This window comes from Xenopus laevis, chromosome 4L, assembly GCF_017654675.1.
Source record: "Xenopus laevis strain J_2021 chromosome 4L, Xenopus_laevis_v10.1, whole genome shotgun sequence".
NCBI lineage: Eukaryota > Metazoa > Chordata > Amphibia > Anura > Pipidae > Xenopus > Xenopus laevis.
In genome coordinates, this window is record NC_054377.1 from 70,352,684 (window position 1) to 70,367,785 (window position 15,102).

General features: G+C 37.1%; 1 protein-coding gene across 3 annotated transcripts in view; it reads left to right on the forward strand.

Moving 5' to 3' along the window:
* The window catches only part of LOC108713516 (cyclic nucleotide-gated cation channel beta-1), a 64,914-nt gene that overhangs the window by 23,797 nt on the left and 26,015 nt on the right, over positions 1-15,102 (forward strand). For 2 of the 3 annotated variants that reach the window (XM_041590263.1, XM_041590264.1), the window contains exons 17-21: positions 811-945; positions 3,296-5,284; positions 13,009-13,165; positions 13,825-13,857; positions 15,039-15,080. In XM_041590263.1, the coding sequence (XP_041446197.1) occupies positions 811-945; positions 3,296-5,284; positions 13,009-13,165; positions 13,825-13,857; positions 15,039-15,080 (2,356 nt within the window). The remainder of the gene's footprint in view (positions 1-810; positions 946-3,295; positions 5,285-13,008; positions 13,166-13,824; positions 13,858-15,038; positions 15,081-15,102) is intronic. The other variant, XM_041590265.1, reaches the window with a different exon arrangement.

Genomic DNA, 15,102 nt, shown 5'->3' on the forward strand with positions numbered 1-15,102 from the left:
GCTAAGATGTAGTTGTATGATTCAGAAGTACGGGAAGAAGAAATAGAATTGACTTTGAATCGTGGGCCCATTGGTTCCTAGTTAGCTGCAACTTCCTCTCTCCACCACTGGAGCTAATAAAATATCATTCCTGTCTGCAGCTTACCACCCTATTTTAAAACAATCTTCTACTACTCCTTGAACAATCTATTTGTGTCAATCTTCATGGTTCATTCCTAAGAAGAGAGAATAATAAGATTGGTAGGATACTCAAAATGTAAATTACAAGTGAGGCAATGCAAGTAAAGTCACAATTACTGCTTACTGCATAAATATTCTCTTTAGCTGCTGTTACAGAATGTGACATGATATTGTACATATACTGTAAACCTATTAAGACTTCCTTTGGGGTACCACATTTGCGTATATGCACAATAAGTTAACATCATAGTTTCTACTTTGCTTGTTATATGTAACTAAAGAAATATACACATCAAAGCAAAATGTGCAGTCTAGCAAAACAAATTGAATGCAGAGGGACCGCAGAATAACACAATACAGGGTTTTAATAGTAAGTGAATACAAGATGGTTAATGTGTGTTAAAATTTCTAATTTTACTGTTTACTGTTGGTGTTTATTTACAGGTATATCATAGAGCCCATTAAGCAGAGTAAGAACTAGTTTGTGTGCCTGTGGTTATATTGTATTGGTCTTTGCGGTTATGTACATGATCCTTTTTGTGGTGGAGTACTGTACACACACTGATTGTCTGTTGTTCACTATATTTATGAATGTTTAAAACAAATTTAGGCTTTCGATCTCTCGTGCAGTTTGTATCCTGCCGGCTAGCCCTGAGGATAATCTATTTGTGGAAGACTTAGAGGCTGTGAATAGCCATGCAGATGAAACAGAAGAACAGTGCTCAGCCCCAGCTCCAGCACTAAAGGATAACGAAGAAGAAGAAGGTAAGAGGGATGCTGCAACAGGCACTTAAAAAACAGAAGCAAAATGGTCTAATCTGAGGATGTTATTCTACTCCTAGGTGCTTGACTAAAGTAACACAATGTTATTGGTTTATGCGCGTACCTGAGTAATCTCAAATGTTGGTTAGTGTCAGAAACCAGCAAAGACGGTTCTCATAGGCCTCCGTCATTCACAGGGACTACTACTACTGTTGTATCCCTTAATAAAACAATATTAATCAATCCATTTACCCTGCAGCAAAATGTAACTGTTTAGAATAATGGCACAGCATTGTACTCTCAACATAGTGTTCAGCATCATACAGAATGCTCCCTAAAATATTATTACTTATATAGCACCATGATCATCCATGGCACTTTACAGAATAAGGGGATACAAACACAATAGGATGAGGTCCCACACAATCTTACAATCTGAAAGGGAAAAGACGTCAGACATACTGTGAGGGTAACCAATGTGGTTATATCTGTTGTTTTAGTTAGGATAGTATATATTGTTAAAATTGTACAGAATGCCCACAGCATACTATTCAGCCCTGCAGCATATTTTACAGAAATCCAACCATATTATTCTCAATTTCAGTATGAGTCCCTGTGCATCATTAATCCACTCCTAATACAGTATCATACACAGTGATCTGGTATTTTATATACAGACATATCGATCAGCCATATAGCATATCAAACAGATTGTCCTGGCACAGTCTTAGCCATCCAGTATTTCACACGCATGTTGTTCGTCCCTGTATATTTCATGCAGTGTGGTGCAATAGATCAGAAAATGTGTTTTCCCCTGTTGATTTAATATAAACCAGATAGTCTTATAACAGGCTTGGGTGTCAGCATTTATAGAGATAATAAGAGAGAGTAATTTATTATGCATGGGGCAGGGTGCAAAGTGTTTAAATAGGTGCAGATATGTTTTCATACTTTGCACCCTGCCGCATGGATTAAAGCCTAAGGCTCAGATAGGAGTACAAGGACCTGGGCATCCCCAATGAATACAGCACTGCCTGTTACCCTCAACACTGTATTCATGAGTGGCAGGTGTGGTTGAGGCACATAGTTGTCCCCTACACACCTACTACCAATCCCCAACTTGTATGTCATTCAGATAGATATAAAGGAGCTCTGAACTTAGGACAGGGATACATGATGCCCACTCTACACTGCACTCTACAGCAAAAAAAAAGGATCAAGTGTTAACGGAAATATACCCTCTCTATTTTTGCAATTTAATTTATTTTTCGTTTATTTAAAATGTTATGCTTTGTTCTTTTTGTTTTGACAGAGCATCTGTGTTTGATGTTTGCCACGTATAGTTATTGTTCTTATGGCTTAATTAATGCAAACCATTCCAAATGCCACAGCAAGATCTGTTTAGGCCACTTTTCACCATAGGAATTTTGTATCTGCAGTTTTATAGCACTTACAACTCCTGTGAATTTGGCTTTTTTGCATAGCCCCTGCAACGTTTGGTTTCTCATAAACTCTCTAATATGCTGTTTTCTTCCCTAGAATCAAAAATAATCTTCTGCTAAGATAAAATGACCATTAATACCTTTACCTAACTTGATTCTGTGATTTCATTTTAGGGCAGAAATTCACTCAATTTAAGAGAAATAATTAAAAATTAATAAATAATAATGATAATAAATATATAGATTATCTTCTTTACATTTCAGTAACAAATCAGAGATAAGCTTCATTACAGTACAGTTCACTTTCTGGATAGAATCATCTAGTACGTAAATGCAAATGAATAATTTTGCAATTAATTAAAAGATAAGGTTAGCTACAAATAAAGCTACATACAGTATATCTACATATCATACACAAGAGCCATGAATATCCTGCAAAAAATATCCTTATAAACGGTGCTTAGCGATGTCACCGGTTATAATTGGAGCTTAGTGATGTCACATGACTCACTGTGACTTGTGTATTATAATAAATAAAGTACCTACTGTTGGAAAATATGAGGTTATTATTATATCACCGTGATCAATGTATTTTTTTATGACGTAAGATCATAAAAGGTTTGAGTAAAAGAGGTGAAAATAGTTAATTTCTAAGGAATGTATTGAATATTGAATAATGTAAGTAATGTAAGTCACAATTGTCTTTATCATATTGGTATATGGTATACTAACATGTTTTTGTGCCATTGATTTGGGAGGGGGTGTGGGGTTCTTAGTTATTTTTGATTTCTATGTGTGTGGCTTTCATCAAGAATATTGTGTGGTTCTATAGTTTAATCTCTTACTGACTAAGCAGATTTATGTGGCTTCTGAGCAACATGGTAACCCCATGCCCTGCTGCTCCCTTTCAGGGAGAGCTCCAACCAATTTCCCAGAAGAAATGTGCAGAAGTACCAGCAGTCCTGAGTGTGGAGAAGATGATTTGAAAACCAAAGACAAGACTAAAACCTTTAGTGAAGAAAGTCAGATTTACAAAGATTTCATTCAGACATGCATTGTAGATGATGCAAAAATAGAACAACTGTCTGAAAATAATGAATCTGATAGTATTTATGGTGAAAGCTCAGTTCAGCTTTTAGAAGATATGACAAATCTAAATGACAGATTACAAACAACAGAAGGAAAATTGCATATAAATGAAATAGAAACACAAAATGGACAGAATAAGATACAAATAAGGGGTACAAGCCAGGAATGTGTAGAAAGGGAAATACAAACTAGGCCAATCAGAGACTGTCAGCAAATTACAGACACACACGCACAGTCTGAGAAACATGGACATCTTGACATAGGCCAATGTTTAAATGACAATTCAGATCAATGTGTAGAAGGATGGCAAAACCAGGATAAAGAAAATGAAATGAAGGGATCTGAAATAGGCAGCAATGATGCAAGAGATGTAAACACTGATAGTGAAGATGGCCAGTGTGAAGATAACATTAATGGAAAAGTTGCAGATAAAAACATCAGTCTGGAAGAACCTTTAATTGTTGAACAAACACAACAAATTATTATTGAGGACAGAAAAATACAAGAACATAAAAAGACTGAGTGGTTGAATGAGCCTCAGCCTGATGTGGAGACTGAGATGGAGTTAGATTTTCACTCAACAGAAGACACATATTTTCAATCTTATGGGTGTGAACACAGTCGGCATGCTATCTGGCAAGAACAAAATCAGCAAGAGGACATTAAAACACAGAGTTTCTGTGAATTACAATCAGAAAGAGAGATAAAGGAGACAGAAGCCCAATATGAAATGGAAAAAATGCCTACAGCTGAGGAAGACCTGTGCAAGACTGCAGATGAAACAGATCCTAGGGAGAGCATAAAGGGGCAAATTATGGAAGATACGAGTGTGGAAAACATTGAGTATAAAGATACAGGTGATAGATTTGATGAGAATGTAACAGAAGTTATTGAAAAGATAAACATGGACATTCAAGCCACAGAAAATGAGCTAAGCACACACATAACAGCTGATACCCAAAATGATGAGGACAGACATATTCAGACTGAGGAACGTCATACACAAACTGAAGACCCAGTCTGTCAGAATGTGGAAGAGAGACAGCTATCTTATGATGAGGATCAGCAGATACTAACTGAGGAAAGAGAGACCCAAACTGATGAAAGATTCAGTCCACCAGTACAAAAAATAAAATATGAATATGAAGACGTAATGTCTCAGCAGGAAGAGCTGGTGTATCATAATAATGATAAAGACTTACAACATGAAGAAAATGAGTCAAGGGATGAAAATTTAGAGAAAACATATGAAGAGTCCCACGATGATGTCATAGAGTCTAAACACGAAGCGTCAGAATTGCAGCATTTAGAGCAACAGTCACAGGATAAAGAAATAGAGTTCCCAAATGATAGGAAAGAGTCTCAACATGCTGGAGAAGATCAGGATTTAGAAAGAGAGGTGCAGAATGGAAAGATAAAAAGCGAAATTGATGAGACAGGGAGCAAAAGTGAGAGAATAGAGTGCCTTAGTGAGAAGACAGAAAACCAAACCGAGGAAGAAGAAAAATACAAAGAAGAAAAGAAACATAATGAAGAGGCAATATTTCCTAAACCAGGAGAGCATTCAATGACTGAACATGTATATGAAACAGATATGCAATTTGAAGAGAGAACTCTTCAGTCTACAATGGAAATACAAACCCATTACTCAAAGAAAAGAAATTCTCTTGAGAAGAAAAAAATTGAAGAGGAAGTAATGAATGAAAGACTTAGAAAAGCCAAAAATATAATTCCTGAAACTGTTTCAAACTATGACAAAAATGATGCAGAAGAAGTTGCATTGACTTCTAAAGCCATAAATTCTGATCAAGGTGAGTCCATTCACACACAAGCAGAGTCGGAGGAAATAGCTGGTATGGAAGAATGAAAACATGGCAGTACAATGTTGGTCTGACAAATGAACTGTGTTCATGCATTATCCCGTGAACAGGCAAGCTATAAGTCCCACTGATTTTTTTTTTTTTTATATAAATTTTTTAAATTCTCCTTATTGATTTTGCAGAGTTAACTAACCTCATAATATTCAATAAAGTTTTTCAAAGCAACAAATTGTGTTTCATGTTGGTATTTTTCTTCCATGTCAAGTGGAAGAGAGACCATCAAAAGCATAAAAAGAAAAAAGTGAGATTCTGTACAGGTTTTTTTTGGCCAGAAAATAGTTATTTTTTCTTGCTTGCATGGGAAAATGCATTTCCATTAAGTTATTTGAATGTTCTCTCCACCAATGTTGGACTGAGGTGTGCGCAGCCCACTGGGGCTGCTACCCCAGGGGCCCCAACACCTCCTGTGGGGCCCCTACCACCAGCCCATTCAACCACACACTGCTCACCCTCTTACCCACCACACAGACCTTATACTTACTTTTGATCACTATGATGGCAGATGACAGGTAGACCAGGTTACCTTGAGTCCGCCTCTAAAATGAACCTTTAGTATGGTGTAGGAAGCAGAATTTTAAGAAAGTCTCAATACCACTATTCAGTTAGAAAAAGAGTGCTGAATAAAGCAGAGTGTTCTTCTTTAGCAATGCCTGTTGGTTGTGTGAATCTCTTACCCCATTAATGTGTATAACTTCCACATCAGAATCTGCAGATATTAAGAATGTCAAACACCCAATAATGAAAGATTTACTGTATGCAGTATATATTTCATACAATATTGCGTACTGAGAGCCATACACATACAGTATGCTGAAAATGAAAATCTGGTTGTGGTGGCTGGTGAATAAGCAGGTTGTGGGTCAATGGAGAATATCCTCAAGCTGTTTACTGTATATACTGTATATGCTTAAGCTGTTTACTGATATCCCAAGCAATAGCAAACTCATTTTAACTGAAAAACTGTTTAATAGAGAGTGGTGGAATTTTACTGGTAGCTTGTGGCAAGTTCTAGTTTCACATATACAGATATAGGACTTGTTATCCAGAATGTTCTGGAGCTGGTGTTTTCTGGATAAGGGATCTTTCCGTTATTTGAATCTCTATAACTTGAGTCTGTTGGACAAAAAATATTTAAACATTAAAGGGATCCTGTCATCAGAAAACATGTTTTTTTTAAAAACGCATCTGTTAATAGTGCTGCTCCAGCAGAATTCTGCACTGAAATCCATTTCTCAAAAGAGCAAACAGATTTTTTTATATTCAATTTTGAAATCTGACATGGGGCTAGACATTTTGTCAATTTCCCAGCTGCCCCTGGTCATGTGACTTGTGCCTGCACTTTAGGAGAGAAATGCTTTCTGGCAGGCTGCTGTTTTTCCTTCAATGTAACTGAATGTGTCTCAGTGAGACATGGGTTTTTACTATTGAGTGTTGTTTTTAGATCTACCAGGCAGCTGTTATCTTGTGTTAGGGAGCTGTTATCTGGTTACCTTCCCATTTTTCTTTTGTTTGGCTGCTGGGGGGGAAAAAGGGAGGGGGTGATATCCCTCCAACTTGCAGTACAGCAGTAAAGAGTGATTGAAGTTTATCAGAGCACAAGTCACATGATTTGGGGCAGCTGGGAAATTGGCAATATGTCTAGCCCCATGTCAGATTTCAAAATTGAATATAAAAAAATCTGTTTGCTCTTTTGAGAAATGGATTTCAGTGCAGAATTCTGCTGGAGCAGCACTATTAACTGATTCATTTTGAAATTTTTTTTTTTTCCCATGACAGTATCCCTTTAATTAATCCCAATAGGATTGTTTTGGATAAGGATTAACTAAATCATAGTTGGGATCCAGTATAATGTATTGTTTTCTCATTACATAGAAAAAAGAAATACTTTTTTAAATTTTAAATTATTTGATTAAAATGTAGTCTATGGGAGATGACCTTCCCGTAATTTGGAGCTTTCTGGATACGGGTTTCCTGATAACAGTTACCATCAATGTTAAAGGTTTCAGTTTAGGTCTCTGATATGCTGGATATTATGAGACACCTCTCTCTCTCTGGGCCTTGCCTCTATAAATCAGATAAGGGTTTATTTACTACAATGGAGCAAGGTATAAAGTGCAAAGACAGGCATGAAGCGCCATATCATTGGCCAAAATTTACTTTGCTCCTACCCCTTCATCTGCCCCTGTCAGGTGTAACCTTTTGCACCTCCAGAGTGCTAGCATGTACAATTGACAGTCAAAATATAGGGGGCGTCCATGTCTTATTTGAACATAATTCTTAGCATGTGAGTAGCAGTTCATGTGAGAACAATGTGCATTTGGAGCTCTGTACTTAACAACTGCATTTTTGTAATGGTTGTTTCTTGAAACTCAAAAATTTTAGCAGTACTTTCCTCACTTGCAGTACATCAAGACTTTTTTAGAATATGTTTGGATATCCGGATGTAATAAACAGAGCATCCTTCATTAATGGGCAAGTCAACCCCAAAATAAACATTTGCATAATATAAAAACATAATTATAAACAACTTTGCAATATACATTCATTACACATTTTCTATGGTTTTTAAGTTCTTTTTATATGTATTGCTATTGAAAGCAGTGTTTGTCTGTTCCTTTCTATTCTCTGCACTGGTGACTGGAGTCACAATTTTAAGCAAGTTGGATCTATGCTGGCTGTTATATCTATACACACTTGTTCTAACTGACTTTAAGGGCATATATATGTATGTGTATATATATATATATATATATATATATATATATATATATATATATATATATATATATATATATACACAGTATGCCCTTATATATATTTATATAAGCCGGCCGGGCACCCCAGCTGACTACATCACCCCCTCCTCATGCACGAACAAGCACGCATGTGCAGAAGAGGGCACACACATGCCAAGTATGCAGAAGAGGTACACACCTGGCGCTCCTCCACTGTTGCGCCCTATGAACGTGCCTCTCCTGCCTATCTCTAGTTCCAGCCCTGCTGAAAAAGTTTACATGTCAAACTCATAATCCACGTTTCAGTTGATAAAACTACCTTCAAGCTTGGCAGTCATGGAACAAATTTGTGTAGATGAACAGAATTCTGACAAAACCTCAAAAGAGGGGTAAGGAACACAAAGAACCTGACCAAATTTTTTTTTGAATTTTGTATGACTGATTTAAAGAGAACTAAAACCTCCCTACAGCTGAAAGTCCCCATTCGCCTTCGAATCGACCGAAAATGCATCCCTGCGCTCCGCTGCGGTACTCTGCAAATTTAGGATGGGACACGTATTCTTGTTGAACACTATGCGGGGAGGAAGCAGGGAGGGGGCCAGTGGAGAAGGTGAATGGGGGGTTTAGTTCTCCTTTAAGAAGATAATGTCGAAATCCAGCAGGTCAAGAGTCTACAGCAATCTTTTGGTACTTTTACATCACAGAACATAGTGGCGATATCAGCACGAAAACTGCAAATATTGGCAAAAAAAGATTAAACGACCACATTATGGACTCCTGGAATGTTGTGAAATCTGAGCTACATCGTGGGTATGTGACAATGCATACAAATTGCAATTAAAGGATGACTGAAGCACTCAGCACAGGAAGTGGGCTTTTACAAGACCAAAGAAAATGTATGCAATTCCTTTTCTGTGGAAGTAGTTGATGATTACAGTTTCAGATGATTCTGTAAAACATTTATGATGATGTAAATATTAATCAAAAAATACTGCACTTTACAGGTCTTGCAAAATGTTTAATCTACCTAGTAGCCCATTTTAGTCAGAGTCAGTCACCTTTTCTAAGGGACAGAAAAGTCACTAGGAAAATAAAACCTTTTGCAGATCTTGATGCTTTTAACTAGCACCCAGGTTATTCACCTAAATGTAGTTTGCTCCTTTTTGAGACGAGTCACAAGTTCTTTTAGCAAAGCCTAGGATGAATACTGTAGTCCACACTGATCTTTTTTCCCAGGACTATATTATTTGCGTGCACAGGTTTTGCTTTTATAAGCAACTCTCCATTTATTCTCAATGCATAATGTTTTTATCCAATATAAGAATAATATTGTATGAAATAATTGCAAGTTGTTTAACAGTTCCTGATGTTGAACCATTAACTGAGCTGATATGTAGTTTAAAGGAGAACTAAACCTCAGTCTAAAATGGCCTCCCTGCCTGCTACCTTTCTGCACATTGTATCCCATTCAAATTTGTAAATCTGTCATACACATGCAACAAATTCACAGATGCCATTTTCTGCCTGTTTGGATCCTGTTTTTGAATTTTGCCAACACGGAGAATGAAGATATTCTCTCTGTTTTAAGAGAGTGAATGAAGATATTCTGAATAGGTATAATCACATGATCACCAAGAAATGGATTCCCCCTTGCAAGCATAAAAAGTGGCAACAACACTTTTGTTTCTCAGCGTACTCAGGTTAGCAGTTTGCCTTTAATTTCAGCTGCTCTCATCTACAGTATAGTCAGTGACAAATACTGGAGAAGATGGTGGTTGGAAGCAGCCAGCATGAGGCATTTCATTGTATGGAGAAGGGATGTAAGGACAATGTATGATGCAAACACAATCAAAAGAAAAAACCATGTACGCTCAGTGACTACAAATACTTCTTGAAAAAGGAGAATTTCAGACTATAAAATAAAACATTAAAGGGGTTGTTCACCTTTAAATTACATTTTAGTATCCTATAGAGCAGGGATCCCCAACCTTTTAAACCGGTGAGCAACATTCAGAAGTAAAAGGAATTGGGGAGCAACACAAGCATGAAAAATGTTCCTGGGGTGCCAAATAAGTGCTGTGATTGGCCATTTGGTAGCCCCTTTGTGGATTGTCAGCCTACATTGAGGCTCTGTTTGGCAGTACATCTGGTTTTTATACAACCAAAACTTGCCTCCAAGCATGGAATTTAAAAATAAGCACCTGCTTTGAGGCCATTGGGAGCAACATCCAAGGGGTTGGAGAGCAACATGATGCTCATGAGCTACTGGTTGGGGATCACTGCTATAGAGAGTGCTATTCTAAAGCAATGTTTGTATTTGTATTTTTTTATTATTTGTAGTTTTTGAGTTATTTAGTTTTTTGTTCAGCAGCTCTCCAGTTTGCAGTTTCAGCAATCTAATTGCTAGGGTCCAAATTGCCCTAGCAACCATGAACTGATTTGAATAAGAGACTGGAATATGAATAGGAGAGGGCCTGAATAAAAAGATGAGTAATACAACAATAACAATACATGTGTAGCCTTACAGGGCATTGGTTTATTAGATGAGGTCAGTGACGCACATTCTAAAGCTGGAAAAGAGAAGATAACAAAACAGGACACCAGTACAACTCTATTCTCCCTCTTGCTAACTACTGCTCAGTTGCTACTCCAGCAGTCAGGTTAACAGAAAACAAATATACCCTTCTCAGAGCGAAATGCCTTATACATGTTTCCCTTTTTTTCCAATGTTGCAGTGCTTCAGAAATATCTAGGCAGTGAAATCTGCTTTGTGAGGCTGCTGCTTAAATTTAATGAGGACCGAGATGACTTAAAGCAGATTATATTAACCCTTTCATTGAACAAGGAGCTGCCAAGTCTGCAGTCTAGAAACATAGCTTTTTCTTTACATTAAAAAAATTAGGGGATAATTTATCAAGATTTTAAAGATCAAACTGAGAAATTCAAAAGGAATTATTTAAAATTTCCTGACGGTCAGGAAGTTTTTAGACAATTGACTAATTTTTCATAGCTGATACTTGTATCAGTTCAGTGGAATGTATTTAACTGCTTCTAGAAATCAAGTGCCTGTGTCCAGGGCTGTTCAGCAGCATCACGGAGCACGATCAATGATATCAGGCATTCATATATAGACTCCTAAGTCTCATTTATTGAGTATTAGAATATGTATACCATAACATTTCTCTGCAAATCTATACAGCTATTTAAATGTCTATGTCACAATAACATGTTTGCTTTTATCCAAAAACTGTATAATATTTTGATGTGTGTGTGTATGTATGTATATATATATATATATAAACCGACAGTCCTGTTTTGTTTTACTTTTAAGAATCAAAACATACATACAGACTCAGAACACTTGTCTCACAAGCAGGTACGATTGTAGCCATTATGCCGTCTGAGGCCTGCTATAAGGTGCCATAGAAAGTCAGTATTTAGTGGGCTGGTGGGGGCTGGGTGGGCCTCTGTGTACCTGAAATGACAGGGCCTATTTTAATTCTCAGTCTGGACCAGCTCACAAGCCTCATAGCAGGATCAGTTACCTTTATTTTAAAGTTTCTAATAGGTATAGTTAATTATTCAGTAAGGTGAAAAACATGTTTGCTGGCCCAGTCACCCACAACAACCCAATTTTAATTGTTCATATCATTATTTTTATTCAATATTTATTCAGTATTCGTTATTTAATAATTACCTTAATTATTTTTATGCATATCCAATAAAAGCATAAGAAGCTCTTCTATACTACATAACCCCCACAAATTTAATACAAACAGTACATTATATAGTGAATAAAGTACCCCCCTATTGTAAAATACAAGGATATTACAAGTTACAGAGGAGCAGACCCGGACCAGTACCGACTGAGCGCGCGTGTGCGCAAACTGCGGTAGCACGAAATGTTGTGTGCGGAAGCGCTAATCATTGTGCGTGCATGCCCAGAAGCGCAAATACACGTGAAGAGTTGTGACCAGACACTGGGTAGCGACAGAGCAGGTACGTGCCTGGCGCCCCCCCCAGCTTTGCGCCCTAGGCACGTGCCTACTCGGTCTACCCCTTGGCCCGGCCCTGCAGAGGAGATCCATGACCATATAAAAACATGAGGCAGAATGCCTGGTTGCTAGGTTCTGATTACCCTGCATTGATTTGAATGAGAGACTGGAATATGAATAGGAGAGGACCTGAATAGAAAGATGAGTGATAAAAAGCAGAAATAACAATACATGTCTTACAGAAAATTATTGGTTTTAGATTGGGAACAATTTGTTTTTGTGCACAGTTTGTGCACAATAACTGTATTATTTTACTGTAACCTTTTTTTTCCCATGTGTCTTAGAATATATGGTGCTGGCATAAAAGTCTGATCACACAAACAATGGGGTTATGTAATAAAAGGCACTAAGTTTGCCCTGGAGCAGTAACCAGTATCAACCAATCAGCAAGTAGCATTTACTGGTCAGCTGTTTAAAAGCAAACATCTTATTGGTTGCTAAGGGTTACTGCTCCTGGGCAAACCTAGTGAATTTTATTACATAAGGAGGTTTATGTACTATGCTTTTTGATTCAACAATAATTTCTGCTGTATTCAGTATTCAGTGATCTACTGCCCCAATCCCCAAAACATCGCTAAGAATCTGATTCTGGAGATCATGTTTCACAAATCTCGTTTGCTATATTGTGTTGAAGTGGAACTTCTGGCCAAAAAAGGTATGCCCATGGGTCGCCAAGATATTGGAACAGCCTGCCACCCTTCACAATTAACCGCCCTAGACATGGCTTTCCACAATTCTAGACTTGGCTGCACAGTGTTTACTGGGAACATACAGTACAGCAAGACCATAGAGGGCCCTGGCAAAGAAAGGGTTAAATATGTACACTTGGCTGATGCACCTACCCGTATTTATTGTTTATTTACAGTCAAGGAAGAATTAGAAAACAAAGGTGTTGCTACAGCGGAGGAGGTTTCACACATAGAAACAGAATGTCCCCAGGAAGTAATGCAATATGGGGACCTGACATGTGACTCTGCCCTAATCACCCTCCCAGATGCCGAAGACCAAAAAGAGACAAAAGGGTAAGAGAACTTCATTCATTTACAGTGTAGTTAACTGACCCTGGAAATTTGTCCTATTCCTGATTCAATTCCAGAAGAACATATGAACAGTATATCCAAGGGAATTATGGAAAATACAACACTACTGTATAAATGTTTAAATGAATAAAAATGCTAAACTGACTAGTTGCATAAATCCCCTGCTCTTCTATATGGCTTGCCTTTCATAAGCAGAAAGTCATATGTACATTGGGATAATAATTGATATGGTTTAAGGTAAATTATTGCTTCAAATGATGGATACATCCTTTCCATTGTTTATTTCAACTACATCTCTTTAAATATCTGCATCTCTGAACAATGATAAGAATAACATGCCACAGTTATTAGTTGTATGAAATCATACAGAGCTGGTCTAAACGTTATCAGCAACTACAAACAACATGGTGGGAGTATTGGAAGTAATTCATGTTGCTGTTTTGTATAAAAGACATCATATTTGTATATTTGTATGTATATGTACATATTTGTACGATTATCTGATCCCCTCAGCAATTCCAAATGAAATAACTCTCTCATAAGTCTGAATGACTGTATTTAATCTGTCATATCAAATAGCAGTAAAAAATTAAGATCATGTATTATAAAATTAAAATTGCACTGTGTTTATTTTCCCCCAGGGTTGATAAGGAAGTGTTGGAATCTGAAATCGAGTAAGTAAATCAGACCAAAATATATGTATATTGTTTTCTTACCCTATGGGTATTGTTAATTATGCTTCCAAATTGTTCTACATCTCCTATATAAAGAAAATGATTGACAATGATTGAAAATGATGGACTAATAGTCATGAGCGAATCTGTCCCATTTCGGTTCTCCACAAATTAATTTGCGAAACGGCGAAAAATTTACTAAATGCATTGAATTCAATAGACTACAATTTTTTTAACAAGTGCAAAAAAATGTTTTCTCACTCAATGGGTGTTTTTTCTCGTTATTTCTAACTCAAAATGTATTAAAGCCAATGGGTGTTTTTTTTTTTGCAGTGACTTTTTTGTTGCTGCAACTTTTTGCTGCAGTTTCATGGAAAAATTTGCAGATGGAGAAATGAGGAATTTCGCTGCATATCCAACATATTTGCAACATTTTTTCCACAGAAGTGCTGGGTATAAAGTGATAACTTCCCTTTGAATAACAATCTACTGGTGTATGGAAATATTTACATGCACCTAATTGTACAGGTATGAGATCTGTTATCCAGAATGTACGGGACCTGGGGTTTTCCGGATAATGGATTTTTCTGTCATTTGGATCTTCAAGCTACTAGAAAATCATGTAAACTGGTTTTGCTTCCAATAAGGATTAATGACTGTATTTCGTAGTTTGGATCAAGTACAAGATACTGTTTTATTATTACAGAGAAAAAGGAATTTGGATTATTTGGATAAAATGGAATCTATGGGAGACGACCGTTCTGTAATTCTGAACTTTTTGGGTTTCCAGATAACGGATCCCATACCTGTACCAGCTCTTCATGATATTTACGTTGAGAAGGAAAGGAAGGAGAAGGAAGGCTTTATGTTTTAAAGAATGAGACATTTGGAAGACGTGTTTGTATTACTAGGAGTGTTCTTTCCCAGGCTGTATTGGGAAACAACTTGCGTGGCATAAAATATATTTACTTTTTGATAGACGTGTATTTTTTCCCCTAGTATTTGCCTTTCAAGGCCACTGATCAATGGAAGGATTTTTTGATTGGAGAGTGTTTACAATACTTACCCCTAATACATGACTACCATTCCCTGTAAGAAAAGAGATGTGATGCTTGATGATTATTCTGATCTTTATAAACCCTTGAGCTGTTGTACTTCATTCAGCTGCTTGTGTCCTTCAGGCGCCTCTCCTGGATCACAGAAGAAGACGAAGACGAGTCTGAGTAAGTGTCAGTCTTGGTGTGT